Genomic DNA, 22,394 nt, shown 5'->3' with positions numbered 1-22,394 from the left:
CCTCATGCTGGGGAGAGCTTGGAATGGAGGGAGGGCCGGGCCATGAGAAAGGCCTGGTTGGGTCCTAGGACTCTGGGTGACCACAGTGGGACTCCAGTGATGAAAGGAGAGCTCACATAGGTGAAGTCACAGGTGAGGCTCCATGACTGGACCTGCTCTACCACAGATCCCCATGAGCTGAACTGCCCTTAAGTGGGGAGAGGGCAGAAAGTATGGACTGCACAGGAAGGACCAGGAGAAGGAGCAGACTCTGCTGAGATCAGGCAAGGCAGGCTTCCTAAGGCTGAGGCCCCTCAGAAGCTGGAGATGATTTCAGAGGGTGGGAGTATGGAATGAGGAAGTGTGTGGAAGCAGAGGTGCTGTGTCTGGGCACAGAGTAGGGAGCAGGAGAAGGTCAGGGTGAAGTGAGCTGGGGCTGGGGACAGAGAGGCCATTGCTGGTCTGGCTGTGAATCGAAGCCTTAGCAAATAGGCTTTATCTCCCTTGCCTACCACAATCAATCAGCTGGTCATGCCTGCTTGGAAGGGTTTTGAGGCCAGAGAGTGGCTCAGCAGGAGAAAGTGCTGTGATTGACTAGTAATGCCTGCCAGGGACAAAGCATGGCAAAGCCCTGTGTTTGTGTCCTGTAGTCTCCCTCCTCAGGCTGACCCCGGTGGGCTGGGTATGCAACTGAGAGAAGCACACTCTCAAGTAAGCCACGGGGATCCACTTGGGGAGGGAGGTCGGCTGAGGGCCTGCTCTGCCACTGCTGGGTGGGGAGCTGGGAGAGGGAGGAATTACTTTGGCCTAGCTCCCCTCTCAGGTCCCAGTTGCCTTCCCTGCACACTCCCTGGCCCAGGGCAGGTGCCCCGAAACGTCTGAGCATGAATGGTGGGGAGCTGGCTCTCCTTACTTCTTCCCCTTTACCTTCTCCAGGCAGCCTTGGGGAGTTTCATCCTGCTGAGTCTTGTTCTCTGCTTATCCTGGGTGTAACCCTCTCCCACCTGCTCCCCAGGGCCCTGTCCTCCCACCTCTCTGGCCCACACACCTGGGCAGGGCAGGGGGGGTGGGGGATGAACAGGCACGTGGCTCCCTAACACTAGCGCCGCCTGTCTGGGCCATAGCTTCCCCATGCTGCACTGCCATCACCCAAGGCCTGGCAGCTCCCCACCGGAAGGAAGACAGCGGCAGAACGTGGTTCGATTCAGAACTTGTCACCACAAGAGATCCTAGCAATAGCCAATAGGACAGGGTGAGTCCAGGTGACTGGAGGTCTGGGGGAGGGGAACGCGGATTCCCTCAGCCTGTAAGAACCCTTCCTGGCTACCTCCAACAAGAGTGGCAAGTGCCCAGACGTGCAGGGTCTGTGTGTGTCCATGTGTATTGTATATTTCTGCACACACACATATCTATGCCTGTGAGCATATGATACAGCATATAGTGTGTGTCCTTGCATGCGTGTATGTGCACGTACAAGCACAGGACTGCACAGCAAGAGTTCTGTCCAGGGCAAGGGAGTTGCCAGGGCCTTCCACAATTCCCTTCTGGCCCAGCTTAGACATTACCCGTTCTGACTGCAACTCACACAGGCACCCCACCAAAGGATGGAGAAGAAGCTGTCTCAAGTTCAGGGACAAGCAGAGTGACCCTCAGTCTGGGTCTCAGGCACAGTTGGCCTGGAGTACCCGGCCCTCTCCCCAGCCCCTTCTCAGATCTCATGGTGGGATGTGAAATCCATCCTTATTGCCAACTGCCCTCCTGGAAGGAAGCAGGAGCTCACCCTAAATTTGCACTAGCCTTCTTAGGCTAGGAGGGCAAGGAACTGACCCCCCCTGCGTTCCTCGCACTCTGGCATATGCTATTCAAAACCATATTGGCCCATGATCTCCCAGTTCGTGGGTTCAAGCCCCACATTGGGCTCTGTGCTGACAATGTGGAGTCTGCTTGAGATTTCCCCCCCAACTCTCTCTCTCTCTCTCTCTCTCATGCTCTCTCAAAATAAATAAATGAACTGTAAAAAAAAAAAAATGTTGGCCTATCTAAGAAATCCATGGGCACCAGTGGAAAAGGGAAAGTTTGCTTCCAAGATGCTTAAATTATTCTTGGTGACATAGTTCCTGGGTTACCAACCATGTAGATGTGTGTGTGGTGGGCAAGGGGGGGCATATCAGTTCATATCCGCTCAATTCACATCGAACATTCCACTGTCATAGCCGAGACTTGCCCTGCTGGGAACGCCCCTTCACTGTGCTTCTGGGGATGGATTATGTGCAGACAGGGAAGGTAGCTCCAAACACGCCTCATGGGCTCAGGCCTGGCACCTGAGGGGAACAGGGATGAGACAGATGGCAGGAGGAAGAATGGGCTTGAGGGGAGGTAGACATGCCATTGGGTGTCCAAAGGGAGAAAGTCTGGTGGGGGGTGTTGAACAGTGACAGTGATAGATTCCAGAGCAAAGATGGGGGCAGGGGTCCCAGGGGCACAGAGCAAGGTGGGTAATTCTAGCCTGGAGGATCAGAGGAGACCTCTCTGAGGGTGACACCTGAACTGGGATCTTCTAGAAGGCAGGCAAAGGGTGAGGTCAAAAAATGTCCAGGCCGAGGGAGTAGTGTGTGCAAAGGCCTGGAGGTGTGTGGGAAAAAGGGACAGCCTTCAGAGAGCTCAAACATACCCTACCTGCAGTTCCTCTCCTGAGACCAGCTCACCTCCAGGGACCCAGACCTGTTCTGAGGGCCCCCACACTGGCCCTCAGGGAGACCCTGGTGAGGGGGAAGAGGGGAGGTGGGGCACCTCTCCTGGGGGCTGCAGGGAGGGCCTGAACCCTGAAGGGCAGGAAAGGCCACATTCCTGAAGAGGAGGAATGTCTTTGATCACAAGACCTTGCCCAGGGCACCAGGCTCCCTCTTCCAGGTACCCTTTCCCAGAATTCTTGAGGGCGGCTCACTGTTAAAGGGCAAGGCCCTGGACAGAGGTAGTTCTGGTCTCTTGCTGTCTGAACAAGGGCAAGTTCCTGCTATGCTCTGTAAGTCAGAGGATTCTGTGTTCCCCCTTGCACACGCCTGCACACATATACACATACATCCAGGGCATCCCTGCTATGATCCACTTTATTAGCTGTTCAAGACTGGAGGCAGGGCTTCCACTCGGGAACCAAGGCTTTGGGCTACTCCTCCAAGCTGAGTGATGGGAGCCCACAACCTTGCTGGCAGCTCATACTGCCATACTAATTCTCTTCCACTCCTTTGCTTCTAATGTCACCCTCTTCTCGGTGCCCCCCTCATCCTGTAGTCATCTGAACGCTGCCTCTTCTTACATCCCTGCTGGAGAACGCCCCCACCTCCTGGAGAGTTTCTGTATTTCCACACATCGTCACAGGTCTCTCCTCTGGCGTGTGCATGCCTCCTGGAAGAGTCCTGAGGGGGAGACAAGGGAGCCATCACAAGCTAATGGGAGGGGTGGCAGGGCCTCCTTTCCTCTGTCCAGGGAGGTTCTTTCTCCTCCATGGGGGGGGGGGGGGACAGGGACTGTGGGGACACATTGGAGGTCCCCATTTCAGTTGTGCCCCCACTAGTGAGAGCAGTGACCAATTTTCTCCTTGGGCACTGCTGTACCTGAAGCTCCAGTAAGCCCTCAACAAGCCCGCTGAGGAATGATTCACCAGCCAGCAGGTCCCCTCCAGTGTGGGTCTGCTCAAGCTTCTTTTTCACTTGCTGCCTCCATCCCTGACAACCAACACCTGGACAGCCAGCCAAGGGCCCTACCGCAGAGAAGTACCCTCACAGCTGGACAGATCTGTGATGGGCTTGCTGGGCTCTTGCCAAACCAGCACTCTCCTATAATCTGGAAAACTGAGGCCCAGGGGTGAGAACTATCGTCAGTCACAACATATCAGCAAGTGACAGGGCAGAGTCTGGATCTGGGCTTCTCAGACCCTGGAAGCTTTTCCACAGGTCCTAGGACTCCAAGGAAGTAGGTTCTCCCTGCAACCCATCTCCTCCCCCCGCCCCGACAGCCCTGGGCAGAAGCCAGAGACACGATTCTCCTTTCACCTCTCTGGTCACGGAATCCCGGGTGGTAAGACCATCTCTGGCTGCAATGCTCTGGAGTTTCTGAGTGTGACTGTGGGAGAGACCCCTGCTCCTTTGAGACACAGCTCTGTGGCTCTGGAAACCCTTCAACCTCCACATGGAAGACTGGGGCAAGTGGGGACTGCTCCAGCGCCGCCCCTCTTCATGCCTTCCTGTCAGAGGAAAGCTCAAATCCTCCCGGTTCCAGAAGCCCTCCCTTCGGCAAATCTCAAGCACCTCCGGCCCCGCCTCTGACCCCGACTCCCTCCAGCTAGGGGTAGGTAGAAGCTAGTGGCTGTTTGCCGACCAGACTCAGGCAGAGTGGGAGGGTTAAACCGCAAGGAAGTTAGGACACTCCGCCTGCAGAAAACGGATCGGGCGGACAGCAGGGCTTAGCCGCTAATTCCCTCCCCGGGCAGATGACACTGGCTCGGTAGGAAAAGCGCGGCAGTCCCTGCGCACGCGCGCGGCTCGAGTGGAGCCGCTTTGTTCCAGCGCTACCTGCGGCTCCATTCACCTCCTCCGCCCCGCCCCCCTGCGAGCCGATACACGGCGTTCGCGGAGACTCCTCCCACTTCTCCGCACTGGGTGGAACTGGTGACGAGCCTCCGCCTCACTCCCCAACCACCTCCTTCGGTCTCGATTGGCCATCTGAGTGACGCACTCCCGCCTACCTCGAAAGTTGATTGGTACATTGGGAAGGAGGTTGGAGAGGGAGACCTGATGATAAAGGAGAGCTCCCCCTCCCACCCGCCCCTGTGAAAAAGTCACGTGGCGCTTCACTCGGCGCCTGTCACCTCCCCGCTTGTAAAGCTTTCTTAAAGGGCTCGCTCTTTCTTCCCAGGGCCGGTCCTTTCCAGGATTTCACCACTCTTGCCCGTGGAGTGTGGCACAGCCCTGGGTCCTCCTACTCCAGCCGTCCCCTGGTTGCTGATTCCCCATCAGGCCTGCTGGGATGGGACCCCCTTTCAGGTCTCAGAGCCTGTGGCCATCATAGTGACTGGTCAGTTGCCTGAAACGGTGACCTCCTAAGCACAGTGCCTGGCGCGTAGTAGGCGTTCAGTTTCCAGTTGTTGAATGAACTCGCTGAGAAAATGAATGAATGGGGTTGATAGAAGGAGGGGAGGTTGGCTCAGCGTGACGGTCCCCACCCCCCGCCCCATCTCTGGGGAGACTCTGCTTCAGTGAAAGTGGGGGAGGGGATGCTAGGCGCAGGAAGACCCTAGGGCAGCCCTTCAAGGTAGGACTCGGAAGACCTGGGTGCGCGGGCTTAGAGGGAAAGGTCTTGGCCGGGCACTCCGGGCAAATCACAGCCGGTTCCGGGCTGAGGCAGGGAGAGGGCCCGGGCAGGCGCAGGTCTCAGGACTCACGGGGCCGCCAGCGCGCCCCCGTACTCCGTGAGGAGGGGCGGCGGAGGCGCGGCGCCTTTAAGCCCCGGCGCCGGCCCTGCAGCCCCGCCCCCCGGAGGACGCCTCGGCGCGCGGCCGCCAGAGCCGCGGTTTAATTGGGGCTGTCAGGCCGCGGCGCGCGCGGAGGGCCGGGCGGGACGGAGGCCGGGAGGCCGGGGCTGCGGGCGCGCAGCTCGGCGGGAGGCGGGCGCCCGGAGACGCGGCTGGGGCCCGCGCGGCCGGGGCGCCGTCCCAGGGCAGGGCTGCCCGGCCCCTGCCCCGGGCCGCCCGCGCTCCCGATGAAAAACCAGCTCCGCGGCCCCCCAGCGCGGGCGCACATGTCGGCCTCGGGGGCGTCGGCTGCTGGGGACACCGGGGCGGGGTCGGATCCCGGTGCGGGGTCCGGGTCCGGCGCTAGCACCGGCGCGGGAGCTGCGACGGGTGCGGGAGCCATGCCCTGCAAGAGCGCCGAGTGGCTGCAGGAGGAGCTGGAGGCGCGCGGCGGCGCGTCCCTGCTGCTGCTCGACTGCCGGCCGCATGAGCTCTTCGAGTCGTCGCACATCGAGACGGCCATCAACCTGGCCATCCCGGGCCTCATGCTGCGCCGCCTGCGCAAGGGCAACCTGCCCATCCGCTCCATCATCCCCAACCACGCCGACAAGGAGCGCTTCGCCACGCGCTGCAAGGCGGCCACCGTGCTGCTCTACGACGAGGCCACGGCCGAGTGGCAGCCAGAGCCCGGCGCTCCTGCCTCGGTGCTTGGCCTGCTCCTGCAAAAGCTTCGCGACGACGGCTGCCAGGCCTACTACCTCCAAGGTGAGGGCAGCACTGAGACCCCTGTCCAGGACTGGGGCTCTCCCGCGGCTCCCTGACGCCCCCGCCGGAGGCTACTTTCTCTCCTTGCGCTCCGCCTGCCCGGCCGGCGCCACGTCGCCCCCGGCCCGCATCCGCCGCTACCGGGAGCTCGGCCTCCGCAGTGAGCGTTTAGGCTAGTATGGGGTCGCCTCTGTGCCCCCTTCTCGGCACGATTCGAGGGGGCCGAACAAACTTTTCCTGGCCTGAGATTTCCTTTTTTTTTTTTTTTTTCCTCCCCCTGTCGTTGGGGCCATGGCAGCGCCCAGATGAGCCCCTCAGAGGAGGGAGATGTCTCCTCCTGGGACCCGAAAAGCGACCGGGCACCCAGATCCAGCTCCTCCGGTCTAGAATGCGTGTCCCTGGAAGACCTGGGTCAGGCTAGGGGAGTCTTTGGCAGCATTATCCATGCCCTTAAGGTATAGGGACCGTTTGGGTTGGGGTACCCTGGGCATCTCAGCATTGGTCTCACTACTTGGAGACACAGCCTCTTGGGGCACTTGGGGCAGGCCTATAAGCAGTGTCCCTTTCCCTGGCTTTCCAGGACCCCTAAATCCCCAGCCTCCTGCCCTAGAGCTTGTGGAAGGGGGAGGCAGCTGGGGGGCGAGTGGCTGCAGCCGGTGTTTCCAATTAACATTCCAAAATGGCCTCTTGCTGGCAGCAGGCGGGCAGGCGGGGAGGGGAGGCCTGCAGCACCCTCGGGCGCAGGGCCCATGCCTAGTTGCAAGACGCTCCCCATTTCTTCTCTCTGTAAAGCCCCAGCAGCTCTCTCCCTCCGTGTTTCCAAGGCTGGGGGTCTTGTGTTTTAAGGGAGAGAGGGGGAGTTTGGGACCCTTTTTATGAACTTGCCACTGTGGGGGGGAAAGGGGCAACCAACACTTTTAACATTGCCCTTCCTAACTTGTGGTGAGGAGCAGGTACTGGACTCCCAGTCCGGAGGCCCAGGCCCTCTGTGCCTCTAACTGACCTAGACACAGCACCAGCCCCTGCAGTCTCATCTATAAGAAGGGCTTGCAAACCCACAGGTGCTAGCCCGAGATTGGGTTGTCGGCTCTCCTTTACCACTTAGCAGTTATTGAGCACCCATGGGTGCCAGGTATGCATGGGAGCTGTGGAAGATGAATGAGCTGGGGCCTGGCCTTAAGTGCCCTAAAGCTGGTGGTATGGCCAGGGCTGTGAAGCCTTATGGGTAAGGGAATGGAGCTCAGGCATGTTACTTCACCTCCTGGGGCCTCAGTTTCCCATTCTGTCCAGTGGGTCGTAGGATAGATCTAGAGAACACAGGAGAAGGTACATGTGTAACAAACTTTGCCTGGCCCACATTGGCTGTTGGGTTATGGTGCTTGACATGGGCAGCTCTGGCCATCGTTGGTCTTGTGCAGCCCATTGGTCTAGTGGCATGGGCAGTCTCTCACCCAGGGCCTCTCACCCTGGCCACAGGTGGTTTCAACAAGTTCCAGACAGAGTACTCAGAGCATTGTGAGACCAACGTGGACAGCTCGTCCTCACCAAGTGGCTCACCACCCACCTCAGTGCTGGGCCTGGGGGGCCTGCGGATCAGCTCTGACTGCTCAGACGGAGAGTCAGACCGAGAGTTGCCCAGCAGTGCCACTGAGTCGGACGGCAGCCCTGTGCCATCCAGCCAACCAGCCTTCCCCGTCCAGATCCTGCCCTACCTCTACCTCGGCTGCGCCAAGGACTCCACTAACCTGGACGTGCTCGGCAAGTACGGCATCAAGTATATCCTCAACGTCACGCCTAACCTGCCCAATGCCTTTGAGCACGGTGGCGAGTTCACCTACAAGCAGATCCCCATCTCTGACCACTGGAGCCAGAACCTCTCCCAGTTCTTCCCTGAGGCCATCAGCTTCATTGGTAGGTGTCGCTGGGCTCTGGGCAGGGTGGATGGGCAGGTGCGTTGAGGTGTGTACAGGACTTGGGTGTCACCCGCGCCTGACTGGGTACCTCTGGGCCTGTCGAGGCCTGTGTGTGCCCTGCATGTGCCAACATATGCCCATGGGTGAATCCATGCCTGCTGTGAGTCACCAAGGCCCTCAGTCCCCTGAGTCCTGGGCTCACTGCAACTGTTGGCACCCCATGGACTTTACTGTCCAGCTTGTGTTTTTCTGGTTCTGCTGTTTGGGGCTCATCTAGCTGAAACATCACAGCTCTCAGACCTCCCACGAGTCTTGCTTGCTCTGCATCACGCCTCAGCACACATGTCTCTCCAGGAGGGGGCTGTCACGGTCCCTCTTTGGGCTTTGGGCTTTATTTTGTACCTGAGGGGGCTGAAGGGTGGCCCTGAAGCCAGAGGCCTACCCCAAATAGGCAGCTTTTGGAATCTGGTGACCCAGAGTGACTTGGTGGGGCACCAGATGCTTCCGGCAACCTATGGGGCTTGCTTGGAGTGTAGGGGCCCTCCCCTAGAGCATTCTGCAATTCTGCTGTTTGGCTTAGAGCCCTCAGCCCCCTACATCCCCAGCTGACTCAAGCTCCACAAGTTGCCTTATCTTTGACCTCCCCATCCTGCTTCCTCCATGGCCAGCTGGAGGCTGTTAGACTACAGGCCATCTTCCCGGCCCTGGCTCTTCCCAGGGTGTGGGGAAGAGATATAAGATCAGGGTGTACGTAAACCCTTGGTTCTCTGAGCCTGGTGACCCCGTGTTTCTCCCCAGCCTCCAATGGTAGAGGGGAGGTGGCCTGGACAGTCCTCTCCTGCCGGCAGCCCTGTCCAGTGGAGGGCGTTTTGCTGTCAGCTGGGCTGGGCTAGCTTTAATAACAGGAAGTGGGAGGCTTCCCCGCCTCATCCGCTTACTGGGAACCAAAACTAGGTGCCTGGCTGGGAGGAAGGAAGGAAGCTGAGGCCTGGGGGAGGGGCTGTGACCTGGCGATGGGAGAGCTTCCCAGCTCTGCCCAGGAGAACGCTGCGGCGGCGGCGGAGAGGTGTGTGTATGCTGCCTGAGCATTCACTCTCCCTCACTGAGAAAGGGGAGGGGAAAAGGGGACCCCGGACAGACTCCAGGGGCTGAGCCTGGTCATGGGTGTCTTTGTCCTTCTTGAAGGCCCCTCTGCATCTGGGGGTGTAGGGGTGGAGGGACACAAGTGAAGGAATAGAGGCCCAAGCATCCCCTAGGACTCAGTGGGACAGGATCAAGCCCCAGCCCCCACACTGTTCAGCCACACCCTGAGAGTGCTAAAAATAAAGCCAGCGGAAGCAGTTTCACTTTGGATCACCCAGGAGTGGGTTTGGGGGCCAGGCGTTCCCCATATCCTGGTGTGTCACCACTGGAAGCTCATCTCCACCACCCCTTTAGCCCGAAGTCTCAAGGTCAGACCACAGGACTCTGCACAAAGCCACAATATGTATCTCTTGCCCTGCTAGTCTTGCCCCTAGTCAGTCCCCGAATCTGGATTATGTACCTATTGCATACTTAGCCTTGGGTAAGTATGGGGTGAGAAGGGGAAGCTCTGCTGGGCCAGAGAGAGTGAGCATCAGAAGCAGAACAGCTTGTGAACCTGCGTGTCATCTTGTGCGAGTGCACTGATTAAGCGCCGCCTTTGTGCCTGGCTCCCAGTGGTCTCAGAATCAGAGGTGGGGACCTTGAGGGCCCCAGAGAGCTGCCTCTTGTTAATCTACATCCTTGGCACAGAGAGAGTCAGCTACCCTAGGCCCAGGGGTGGAGGGATGACAGGACTGAGTTGTTCAGTGGCTTGACCAATATTTATTGAGCTCCTACTGTAGGTCAAGCGGAGGGAGTGTGAGAGCGGCACCAGGGGAAGCTGGGTGGATTGGCGGAAGCTGGCTGGCTGTGGTGGGAGATGTTACTGATGCATGGGCCTGCTGGGGGAAGTCGAGTAAGTGAGGTGGGTGGGCTGCGCTTAAGCAAACCTCGCTTGTGAAGCCTCAAGTGCAGCCTTCCTCCCGGGCCCTGGGAGGCTAAGCTGCTGGGGCTGGGGCAGAGCTGAGTGTAGGGCCAGGCCCCGATTCCCTTTTGAGGGCTTCCCTCGGGCCTGTTTCCCAGGAGACTCTCAAGGAGTACCCATGGGAGCTGCACCAGGAGAGCAAGCTCAGCCCCCACCGCCAGGTCACGGACTGACGGCATGTGCTGTGCATTAGGAGGAGCCTCTGTGTGGCCTTGGGCTTGTCACTTTGTCTTTGCGTCTGCGTCCTCCTTTATAAAATGAACTTGCTAACCGTGGTGCAGATGGCCTGAGAGGACACGGGTGACACCCTCAGCACAGTCTGCACACTCAGCTGTAGCAGCAGCGGGACTAGCCGTGACCACAGCCGTCACTGGTGCTGGTGTTTGTGGAGCCCTCTCTTGGCTCGGGTCCTTACAAGAGCATTGAGAACAAGGGGGCCCATTTTATAGGTGAGGAAACCGAGGCACAGGGATGTCCAGTGACTTAAAGCTAACGCCACAGTCAGTCATGCTCTTGACCTCCATGCCAAGTTGCTGTCCTGCTCATGTTGGACTTCACCAGGTCCCTCAAGAGTCAGGCAGCACCAGCTAGTGGCCGTGCCACCCTCTGTGCCTCTGCTCCACCTCTGACTCCCTGGAGGAGGAGCCTCCCTGACCCATACTTGTGTGTTTCAGACGAGGCCCGCTCCAAGAAGTGTGGTGTCCTGGTGCACTGCCTAGCAGGGATTAGCCGCTCGGTGACCGTCACCGTGGCTTACCTGATGCAGAAGATGAACCTGTCACTCAATGACGCCTACGACTTTGTCAAGAGGAAAAAGTCCAACATCTCGCCCAACTTCAACTTTATGGGGCAGCTGCTGGACTTCGAGCGGACGCTGGGGCTAAGCAGCCCATGCGACAACCACACCCCCAGCGAGCAGCTCTACTTCTCCACGCCGACCAACCACAACCTGTTCCCACTCAACACCCTTGAGTCCACGTGAGGCTGGGGCACAGGTGGGTGGGGCCGGCCCCTCCCGACCCCCCTTGGGCCAGGTGAGCTGCCCATTCCTGCTGTGTCCGGCCGGAACCCAGACATCATCGGACATGGCCTGTGCCCAGAGGCCCAGGCTGGTGGGTGGCTGAGCTTCCCTCGCTGCCCTGGGGAGGGCGGAAACCACAGCAAGGCCTCTCTCTGCAGGACTTTGTGGAGAGGCCCTGAGCTCTGAGACACATGGCCCTGGGAGTCCAGCAGGGCCTCATCCTTGTCCCAGGACACTCCATCAGCCAATGGCCCAGCCGGTTTGGCTATTTTTTAAAGACACATCCACGGACCTGAGTTTACTTTTTACTTTTGGCAGGTAAATCCAAGCTCCCTGGAGCACGGCAAGTGTTCAAGCTCTTCTTGATTTTTCTTTTTTAATGAAAAGTGTTATTTTCAGGCTACATACAACAGTGGATTGTATAAACCAGTATTTCATCCCTTCCTTGATCCTGAGAGAGAGAGAGAGAGAGAGAGAGAGAAATGTTCTCAGTTTTGTTTTTTCTTCCTATTTCAAAAAGCAATTATTGGTTTTTGTTTTTGTTTTTAATGGAAAAGACAAACCCCGTGTTGATCTTGACCAAATGCGTTTTGCACATGTGTGAAGCCTCCGTTTCTGCAGCAGGTCCTTCTTGAAGGGGTGGCTTGCTGCTCTCTTAGTGTCAGACCCCCCCACCCCCAGTCATGCACACCCCTCGGCCCAGCCCCCTTGGCACTGCACTTGCCCGTGATGACCTCTGCAAGGCGTAATAGGTGGGCTGCCCTGGGTGGCCTCTGCATTCTCTGCCCTCCAGCGGCCCCTGCAGACCCCCTGAGGCAGGAGATGGGAGGCCCTGCCGCTGCCCTGCTGGAGGTGGGGTCGTGGGGGACTGCCAAGCAGTAGCATTAGCCCTCTGGGCTCAGCCCGTAGGAGGGTCTGGGCCCCGGGCCCTTCCTATACGTACCCACTACTTCTGTCTCTCTCTCCCTGTTTGTTTGTGACTGAGAGTGGAGGCCCAGTGGCTGGCGGGGGAAGCTTCGGTGGTGGAGGCCCAGCCCTACCTCCTAGTTTCTGTCCCTCACTCTGGCTGTTGCTTTGGTCCAGCTCTACTCCCAGACCCCTTGTCCCGTGGAAGCTTGCCCTGCACTCATCTTGCCCATGCCTTCTACTACCAGGAAACTCGCACCCGTTTCAATCCCAGGGCAGGGGCGGAAGGGGCGAGGATGGACAAGTGAACGGGGTGTGGGGCTCTGTCCACGCCCCTCCTAGGATCCACAGAACAAAGCCACGGATTCCGTTATCCTCTCCAGTTTTGTTCCTTCTCCAGCCTCAATCCCTCCAGGTGTCAGGACTGCAGGGGCCCGGGGAGAGGTGAGTAGTCAGGCTGGGGTCCCTGAGCAAGCTGGCACTTGGCATGTGAGTGAGGCCATGGAAACTCTGCCCCACTGCATCTTACCTCACGGGGCGGTTTTCAGGGATTCTTTAAGGCAGCGGATTAAAATCTTGCCACAGTCGAGAAATTGACGAAAAGCTTCCATGCTGTACATGGTTCTTTCTCTTTTTTACTTTTAAAAAGAAAAACCCAGAAAGATGCATCAGATTTGTGTAAATGAGAGTATGCCAAGAGGGTGGCCAGTTTTGCTTTATGATCTTATGAAGGAAAATTTGTGACCCTACATATATATACACACACACATACATATATATATCCCGAACCAGCAACGGGACTTTGTTTATATTGCAAATAAATATTATTTTTTCTTTAAAACAAGTTGTGTTGTCCAATAAGGGCCTGGGCCCAGGCTGGGGGGTGGCAAGGAGAGTGGCTGTCACCTGCTCTGTGTGAAGTCCCCTAAGGCCCTCACTGGGAGAAGTGGCCAGGCCTTGGGGGAGGAGCGGAGGTGTGGCATTTGCCCAGCCTTCAGGCACTGCAGGCAGGGACCTCAGGGCTTTCTCTGGGATTTTGCCTATTGGTTGACAGAAGATGGAAGCTTGGACAGGTTTTGTAGACCAAGGTCACGCAGCTGAACCTCTGCCCACCCTGAATTGCTCAGGGCTGTCCACTCGGGCATCACCCAGATTCGCGATACCCAGATTTGACTGGGCCCTAGGTTCCTGACCCTTCTCTTGCTGCTCTCGTGCATGGAATGGAGGCTATGCTAGTATTACCTTCTCATCCTCCTGACCCCCACCCCACAGTCCCTGGGAAGCCAGTGGGATGTAAAACCTGCCTGGTGATGGGTCAGCACTGCTTCGCTCCTCAGGAGCTGGGTAGCCTCAGTTCCCATCTATAAAAATCAAGCCAATCACACTCAGATACTCAGTGCTTTTCTGGTGTTTGGAACAAAATGAACATGTTACGTTCCATTTCCTGGTCTGGGCCTGGACCTACAGGGAGGAATCGGCCATGCCTGGCTTCTTCAAGGGAGCATCCACCCGCCAGGTAGGCCCCCCCCACTGGGGGCTCAAAAACAGGACCTGAAAAACAAAACAAAACAAAAAAACAGTTTTGTTCCTTCTGGTTGGGAGCACAGAGCAAGAAAGAGGGAAGGGGCCTGGAGAAGGATGGTGGCCGTGGCCTGGGGGTGTGAGGCCCTCAGTGGGCAACATAGATCCATGTTACAGATGGGGAATGGGGGCTCCTTTATGTTTCCTTTGCCTCTGGCAGAATTGAGTGAGCCCTGTCGGGCACTAGGTGCTAACTCCATTTCCTCATCTCTGCCTGTCATCTGGCTTTATCCCTTCCACTATGACCAACACTGGGCTGGCCCCAGGTACTCTTTCTAAAGACTCCCAGTTGGGCTGTCCAGGAGGCTCTGCTTTTTTCATCTCTGCCCATGAGTTAGGTTCAACCAGAATGCAGTCACGCCTTCAGGCATATGATGAGTGGTAGAAGGTAGGTTCTTCAAGCAAAAGGACCTAGGTTCTAGTGCCAGATGTATGGCTACCAGCTCCTTACCCCTGTCACTCAGGTTTCCCATCTTTCGAATGGGGGAACACTTGTGCAGCCAGCAGACCTGTGGAGGGGGGAAGGGGAGTCTCGCAGCCTTGGCAAAGGGGTGGGTGCTGCTTTTGCACTTGGGCTCCCTCGGGGCCCTGGTCCGTCTGTGCCAGGGGCAGGCAAGGGGGTGGGGGCTGAGCAGGCAGAGACTGGGCCTTTGTTCCCTCTTGCTGCCCTTGGCTGGGGCTGGGGAAGCCCGCGGGTGCCGGGCTGGGGGCTGGGCCCTCGACAGGCCGAGTAAGTGCCTGGCAGTGCCAGTGTGCCCAAGCACAGGATGGGGGGTGGGAGCAGCGTTGCCTCCTGAGCCAGCTCCTCAAATGGAGGACCAGGGGGCTTTCCGTCCTGTGCAACCTCAGGCCAGATGTCCTCTCTGACCCTCCGTGTCCTCAGCTGAGGAAATTGACACCTCAGCACCATGCCTGGCTGTGGCTCCCTTCTGCTCCCCTCTGGTGAGGACAGAGGGCCAGGTCATGACCGGGTGGCTGGGACTCTGGGTCCTCACTCTGTGACTTCGGGCTAGACCATGCTTACTCTGGACGGCTGTCTCCACCCGGGCTCCCAGGTTCCCACCTCATGGTCCCTCTGATCTGTCTCATGGTCCACTCTGAGCTCCTCTTATTCTACCCTATTTCTGCTGTGCTATACCCCCATGGGCCCTGTCTGTCCCAGGCCATTTGTCTCTGTGCCCTCAGTCCCGTCTCTCCTCCTGACCCCTCTTTGCCTCCCTTTGGATTCCTGTTTCTGTCTCCATCTCAGCCCAGGCCCAGGAACTCCCCCATCCACTTCTTGGCCACTTCCTAGCCTTCTCATGGGAGGAAGATCTGAGCCACTCACTCACTGACACATTCATCCAGCAGCCATTTCCTGTGCGGGCTGGGCTATCCCAGGAGTGGGAACATGCCCGAGGGAAGTTTGGTGATGTCAGGCTGGGTGGCAGGAGAATGGGGCCCTCAGTTTGTCCTCTGAAAAATGAATCAGGTGCAACAGCAGGAGTGACTAAGGCCGGACATGAGAAAGAACTTGCAGCACTATGAAGCAGTTCCCCTGCAGGACGTCAGACAAGAGATGAACATTTCCCTAAGGTGGTCCTCCTCTGAGCCTGGGGGAGAGGCAGGCAGCCCTCAGGAGGAGGACTGCCCACAAAGGGCCTATCCCCAGGGTACAAACCTAGTCACCCCTCAAGAATAGGGCAGTATGGAGGCAAGCAGTGAACCCATGCGGGAACATGCCTCCTCCCCTCCTGCTGCCGCTGCCGCCTGGCACACTCAGGCCTGCCCCTTGACGCCCAGTCTGCATGGGGGCTGCCCTCCATGTCCATCTGTCTGGATGCGGCTGGGAACACCAGCACGTACACCAAAACCCTTAACCAAAGCCGGAAAGCCTGATGTGGGAGCCAGGTGTCCCTGGAGGGAGCATGCTAACTAGCATGCTGAACTTTGAGCACCCCAGGAACCTGGGTCGCATGGGTGGGATGTCTGAGTCCTGATCTCTGACATATTTCCCCTGCTCATTTGGGACCCCACCTGAGCACAGCCCTCTCACTTCCTCCCAAAGATCTCCTCAGATTGGTCCCATCGGTCTCTCCTGATACCCAGCAGACCTGAAACCCTTGGGAGGATTCAGAATCATCCCACTGCCCCCAACCCCATGCAGATAGGAAAAGCGAGGCTTAGATGGGGTCATAGAGTGAGTCATGGTAGAAGCCAGGCTTCCTCATATTGCTGTCCTGAGTCTTTTCCCCCAGGTCCTGCCTTCCCAGTGAGGCTGGGAGCCTTCTCTCTTCGGCCCTGTGAAGGACCAAACACATATGCATGCGCACATGCACACACACACACACACACACGGCCCCCTCATTTCTCAGACAGGACAAGCCCAAGCAGGTCCCAAGTGATGCAGGAGCCGCCTGCCTCTGACTCTAGTCTCCTCTCATTAGGGAGCGGCAGGGGTGAGGTCATTCATTCCCAGGCATGGCCATTAAAGACCATCATTAGCAACCCTCCAGAGGTAAAATGAGGCCTCAGCCCCATTGTCTCTGGCTGGGTCAGATTAACGCCCACAGGCGACGTGGGACTTCAGTGCCTGCCAGAACATCCTTTGCTCAAGCAGTCAACCCCCTTCCATCACACACCTCCAGGGTCATCATATATCCTGTAGCTTCTGTGCATCTGTAGGACCTCCATCTGCCCCCTCCATACCCACACCTCCTCAGGCCCCAGGGCCCTTCCACCCCTGCTACAGGCAAAGGAGAGGCTGCAGCCCCTTCTCCAGAGATGGATGGAGCAGGGAGGAACCTGGTGTGGTCTGGGGGAGAGGGGAGCCCCTAAAGAGCTTTAAGTCTAGTGCTCACAGGGTCTGGTGGTCCCTAGAAAGATCCCCTGACTGCTAAGTGGAGAACAGCCTGAGGGGCAAGCACGTCGGAGAGGGGACAGTGAGGAGGCTGAGCTGGTCATTCAGGGTGCGGGGGGGAGGGGGTGGTTCGGGGGACTGGACCACTGTGGATGATATACGTGCAGGACTAGCAGTGTTTGGACCTCATGGGAGGCAAGACCCATGGTGTGGACAGAGCATCCCAGCTTGTCTGACTCCACATCCATGGCCTGAATGGCAGACACCACACCACATAGAAGGATGGGTCTTAGCCAGGACATGCGTGGGTCCATGATGAACCCTGGCCACTGGAGTCTGTGTTCCCACTCACCTGCTCCACCCCTTCAATGTGTGCCCACACATTGAATAGCCAGAGAGTGGCAGGGCTCACAAAGGTCCTCCCTCATACTAAAGACTTTCCCAGCACAGCACAGCCCTGGTGGCCCCTCTCAGAGCCTTGGTTTTCTCTTCTGTACAGTGGAAATAAGAAGTGTGGGTCTTAGGGTGCCTGGCTCAGTCAGTGGAGCAAGCAAATTTTGATCTCTGGGTTGGGGGTTCAAGCCTCATGTCGGGCATAGAGGTTACTTAAAAATAAAATCTTAAAAAAAAATTGTGGGTGTAAGAGAAGAAAGCAGGATGTAGGGTCTTCTTCCCAGTGAGACCTTGGGGATGTGAGTCATGATGATGCCAATTTGACTGTGACCACCCCCAGAGGGCCACCTCCCAGGGCCAGCTATCGCTGATGGCTGTGTGACCTTGGAAAGGTCTCCTCCCCATCCGTCTTCAGGTTCCCTATTTGTACAGGTGAGAAATGAGAATAATGACTCTGAGGGACCCAGCCCTAGGACTTGTGACTTAGGGATTATGGCTCAGATCTTCTCTTCTGTCCCAAGGCCTGGACAGCCTGGCATCCAGAGTAGCCTAGGAGCTGGTACACATCCTGAAAGAAGAAGGCTGGAGTTGAGGGCTGGGGGACCTTGGGCAGGGTGCCTGCCTGGGGAGGGGTGGGTCAGGCTGGGCCCCTCTCTGCTCCAGGAAATTCTTTTACTGCAGCCCCTTGAGAACACTTTCTCCTTCCATCTACCTGCACAGGGGACTCCCCCACAGTGTCCCCTGGCTCTGAGGACCTGAGAAATTTAGAGTTCTGCCAAGCAAGAGGGCTCCAGAACTGCCCCTCCCTGCTCCAGCCCTGCCTGGGGCTGGTTTGTTCAGGGGTTCTAGGTGTCTTCCTGGGGTTTTCAGAAAGGTCCTTGAGCTCAGTCCCCTCCCTCTCAGTCTACTGCTTTGTTCAGCCTGTTTTCCTACATTGCTTGTCCAAAGACCCTCCTCACCAGCCCCCTGCATTCCCATGTCCTGCCCATCCACAGCACCTCACCTATGTAAGCCTGCCTCTGGTCCCCCATTCACACGTGCTCGAGACCCCGCTGGCTGGAGCTGCTTCTTTTCTCTCCACAGAGAATAGCATGGGGGCTTGGGACGGTGGCCCAGGATGGGGCATGGCAGGAACAAAGGCCTGGATCACACTGTCCCTGACATCCCCGGAGCCAGGCCCCTACAGCCCTCTCCCCTGCCCCTAGGAAAGAGAGAGGCTGGACACCACCGCCCCTCCCTGGTCGCTGGGCACTCAGGTTGTCTCTCTTCTTCATTATCCCATCAGGACCTCTGGCCCAGGACTCTGAGTGGAGTGTTTTCTGCATTTCAGGTTCTTTCTCTGGGCCCCGTGCCCAGAAGTGGCATTTCCGGGGCAAACACCTGTGCTCCATTTTTCCAATTGGTTTCCAAAAGGAAAGCAGGATCATTTATCTTTTACGTTTTGGCTATTATTGTAGCTGCTTTGGAGAAGCCGTGTGTCGATGGTGCCAGGCACCCAGCAGGGGCCCAGCAAAGCACGGGGGCTGAGCCTTTCCTCAGCTGGAGCCCCCGCCTGGCTCAGCAGCTCCAGCCGTCCCTCACGGTTGCCCTGTCTGGGAGTTCTGTTGAGTATTTGGTCCTCTGGCAGCTCTAAGTGCAGGAAGAGTATTAATAACAACACATGTACGTGGCCCTTGCTCTGGGCCAGGGTGCCTTGCCAGCTCTTCATGATAAACTCAACTGATGCTCCCAGCAGCCCTCAGAGGGAGGTGCTGGATTATCCCTGACGAACAAAGGAGGAAGCCAAGACAGAGCAACGAAGCCTGAAAGGTGCTGCTCTGGGGTCGGGAGTCCCTCCTCTCAGCTAACCCAGGCCTGCCAGGTAAGAGACAGCTTTGATCTTTTGATCCCTCCACCCCCATCCTGATACCACCCGGCTCCTGCCTGTGCCAACGCCAGGAAAGCAGCATCTCAGAGGAGGGAGTCTATAGCCCCCTTTCCGAAGGGAGTGGGGTGCACGTGTGGGCTCCTCAGGACCAGGCAGGGAAGGCAGAGGAGGAGAGCTGGCGACTGCTCAAGAGGCATGGGAAGGAGTGTTGAGTCAGGGCTGTCCTGGAGTGTGAGGGCTGGAGGGGCAGAGACTCGGGGACACCAATTCTAACCAGTAAGGCTGTCTGGGAGGCTTCCCAAAGAAGGGGACATCTTGTGGTGAAGAACCTCCTGCTGTTCCTGCCTCTGGGCCTTTGCATATGCTATTTCCTTTTCCCTGGAATACTCTGCATCATCTACCCCCGCCTTTCAATTAGCTACCTCTCTCTACTCTTTTCCTGAGCTTGGCTCAAATGCCTCCTCCTCCAGAAAGCCTTCCCAGCCTCTTCCCCTAGCTGGGGTTCTGGTGCCTCCCCTAGCTCCCATGGCCTTCTATGCAGCCCCATCCCCTGGAGGCCTTGCTAGCCAGGGTCCTGGTTCCAGCTGCACATCACCAGCCCTTCTGGCCATTGTCTGGGGTGCTTCTAGAAACCTGCCCAGCTCTGGATGTCAGGCCTGCATGACCTGTGCCCATGGAGGTGTACCTGGAGTACACGCCTCACTTTGTAGCCTCACGTGTCCAGGTTTTGCTGATCCTGCACCTGCTCAGGCCTTTGGTGGTGCCCAGGAGGTGGAAGTGAGCACCTCTGCACCACTGGCTGGGTCTCTGGCCCCTGCAGCCCCTGTTCTCACTGTCTCTATGCCCACCACGACTGCCTGCTTTCCCCCTTGGTTCCAGCCAGACAGAGAAGGGTCTGGCAGCTCCTGTTTATAAATATCTGCTACTGCCACAGCTAAGTGGAGGGGTCTGGAGGCCACGCTAATTGATTAATTAAACCCTCTCGGTTAATTAGCTCCATCCCTCCAGGGAAAAAAGTCTAGAGCCGGAGCCAGAGCCTCGCCTGGGCTAGGGGAGGGTTTAATTAGCCTGGGTCAGGCTGAGCCTGATGCCAGCTGCTGGGGGCAGTGGCGAGTCAGAGAGGAGAATAGTTCTAGACCTCGGAGCCAGCTGGGCCACCTGGGGTGAGAAGGGGCTCCAATTTGGACCTGGACCACCCCCTCCTGACCACCTCTGCCCAGCTTCCTGGCTCTTCACCTGAAGCCCAGAGGCTGTAGACAGGTGGATCTGGAAGAGAAGGGGACCTGGAGGAGTGGCACGGAAAAGAAGGGGTCCCTCCAGAGGGCAGGACCTGTGGGAACAAGGAATGACGGCTGTATCTGGGGAGATAAAACAGGCTTTACTGTGGTCAGTGCTGAGGGACACTCCAGCACAGGGGCTGAGGGACACTCCAGACTCTAGACAGGGCTTCTAATCCCTGACTGCTACAGCACAGTGAGGGCCTTGAATGCCAGCACCAGAGTTTGAACTTTCTCTGGTTGTGGGAGGCCATGACAGGTTGGAAGCCAAGGAGGGACCTAATCAGTTTTGGGTTTAGAAAGATCTCAGGGGAGAATGGATTAGAGGGGCAGGAGAAAGGTCCCGGCAAGGAGGGGGCTTCAAGAGTCCAGAGGGTACAGAGGTCCATCAGGTGTGGGGACTTGGGAGGCAGCTATGTGGTATCAGCCAACCAGCTAGTGTGCTAGTGCTGTGTCACCTAGGGCCACCCAATTCTCTTCTCTGCGCCTCTTTCCCTTCATCTGGAAGGTTGGAGGAGGGTCCCTGAGGTCAACAGCCCCAGCATGTGAATGTCACTGGCAAGTTTCCTTGCCGCAGGACAAAGCACCTTCTTTACCCCTCAAGATCGCAGGCATCCTGCCTCACACAGTTCACATGTATGTTAAGAGCAGAGCAGAACCTCCCCCACTGGGGGCAAACCCCATTCATGATCTACCATATCATTCCATCGGGAGAGCTCAGTGGAGGGAGGAAACAGGACACTACGGTCAGTGGACACCTGTGCTCAGTCTGGCCCTGCAGGGTGGTGGCCACGGGTAGGAGTCTGAGAGCCCAGGATACTCCGACCGCCGCAGGCAGCAGGCAGGGCTGCAGCCTTGGCATGAAGCCTGCTCCTGGTCGGTCCTCCAGCTCCCTGAGTGGCTGCCCAAGTGGGAACAATGACCCTTTCACGTCACGCCTCCTCCAGTCACAGCAACTTTGGCGCCGCAGGACAAAGGGGCCATTTCATCATTGTTGGGCTGGATCAACAGCCCGCCAGCCTGAGCCCTGCTGCCCCCACCCAGCCTAGGCCCCGGCAGGGAGGCCGACTACCCTGCCTGGCCAGAGCCCGACACCCTCGCCCCATCTTGCCCAGTCACATCTGTCCCAGAGACCCTCCCTGCCTTCCTTACCTTTCCCTTTCGGCTCAGTCAGAGCTGGGGCAGAGCCAGCCACTCTGAGGGCACCAGGTAGCGCCCCTGGTTCTTTCCCTCATAGCCTTGGTTGCCCTATCTGCGAGCAGGGGGCTGGGTGTCTGCAACCCTGAGGGGTAAGACTTCCCGCCCGTGCTCCTGCCCCGGCCAGTGCTGGCCCCAGTGAGAGCAGAGGCATGGAGGCACCCCTGGCCCAAGTGGTGGGAAGAGCAGAGAAGGTCTCTCTAGTTCAGTCTTCACCAGGCCTCTGCCTAGCCTCTGCTCCCAGTGACCTTCCATGGTGTGAGCTAGCTCAAGGCCACCTTTGCTTGTCCTTGGGCTAGTCCCAGCCCCCCATGGGCACCTGGCTGTGCAGAGGCCAAGAGAACTAGGGCTCTCTCCCAAGGCACACAACCGCACCCTCTGTCTCTCTTTGTTAGGGGCTTTGTTGGAGCCCTGAGCCCCCCATGCTTCCTCATTTCTCTATTTGGCCAGGGTTTGCTGGGCTTCTCCAGTGGGAGAGGGGTGGGTGGGACTTTGGGGAAGAGGTCCCAGACCAGGGATCAAGATAGAAACTGCCTCTCCTATCCACTGTAGTCAGAGCTGAGTCATGGAAAAAATCCTGAGAATCCAGACATCAGGGGTCCAAGGTACACTCAGAAGCAGGGGCTGTGGTTGGGGAGCAGCCCTGTGACAGGTGCCCACAGCCCAAGCCTGCAGGCAGCCATAGTGTTGATAAATCACCACCCTGTGAAGGGCAAGGAGGCTCAGTCGTCTGGGCCCAGCCAATGGTGGGGATGCAGACAGCTTGGCCAAGACCGAGAGCTGGGGTATCACCACTGGGCACGCCTGCACCACATAAGCTGTTCAAGCGGGCAGTTCTTGAGAGGGCCCTGCATTCTGAGCCTGGATTGCCCCTCTGCTCAAGGAGGGCAGAGACTACCCTGGTGGCCTCTTTCCCCAGGATCCTGAGAGTGGGCCAAACTGGGAGGGTGGGCCCCTGATGTTGGGGCAGGGGAAAGCCAGGAGCATAGGGGTTCCACAATTTTCCCACTTCACAGATGAGAACGCCAAGGCTCAGAGGGTGGACGTGACCGGTCTAAGCCACACAGCAACAGAGCAGAGACTCAGCAGCTGGGTAAGAGGGA

The 22,394-nt window shown here is 57.9% G+C and overlaps 1 protein-coding gene across 1 annotated transcript; it reads left to right on the top strand.

Annotated features, from left to right (window-relative positions):
- The first annotated feature begins 5,627 nt into the window (after positions 1-5,627).
- DUSP7 (dual specificity phosphatase 7) lies at positions 5,628-12,981 on the top strand. The gene is made up of 3 exons (XM_043587506.1): positions 5,628-6,250; positions 7,727-8,161; positions 10,885-12,981. Exons 1-3 carry the CDS (start codon positions 5,734-5,736, stop codon positions 11,190-11,192), a joined length of 1,260 nt encoding a protein of 419 aa, XP_043443441.1. The 5' UTR covers positions 5,628-5,733; the 3' UTR covers positions 11,193-12,981.
- Positions 12,982-22,394: the final 9,413 nt, after the last annotated feature.

This window comes from Prionailurus bengalensis, chromosome A2 (assembly GCF_016509475.1).
Source record: "Prionailurus bengalensis isolate Pbe53 chromosome A2, Fcat_Pben_1.1_paternal_pri, whole genome shotgun sequence".
Taxonomy (NCBI): Eukaryota; Metazoa; Chordata; class Mammalia; order Carnivora; family Felidae; genus Prionailurus; species Prionailurus bengalensis.
This window is presented reverse-complemented; position numbering and strand designations above follow the sequence as displayed.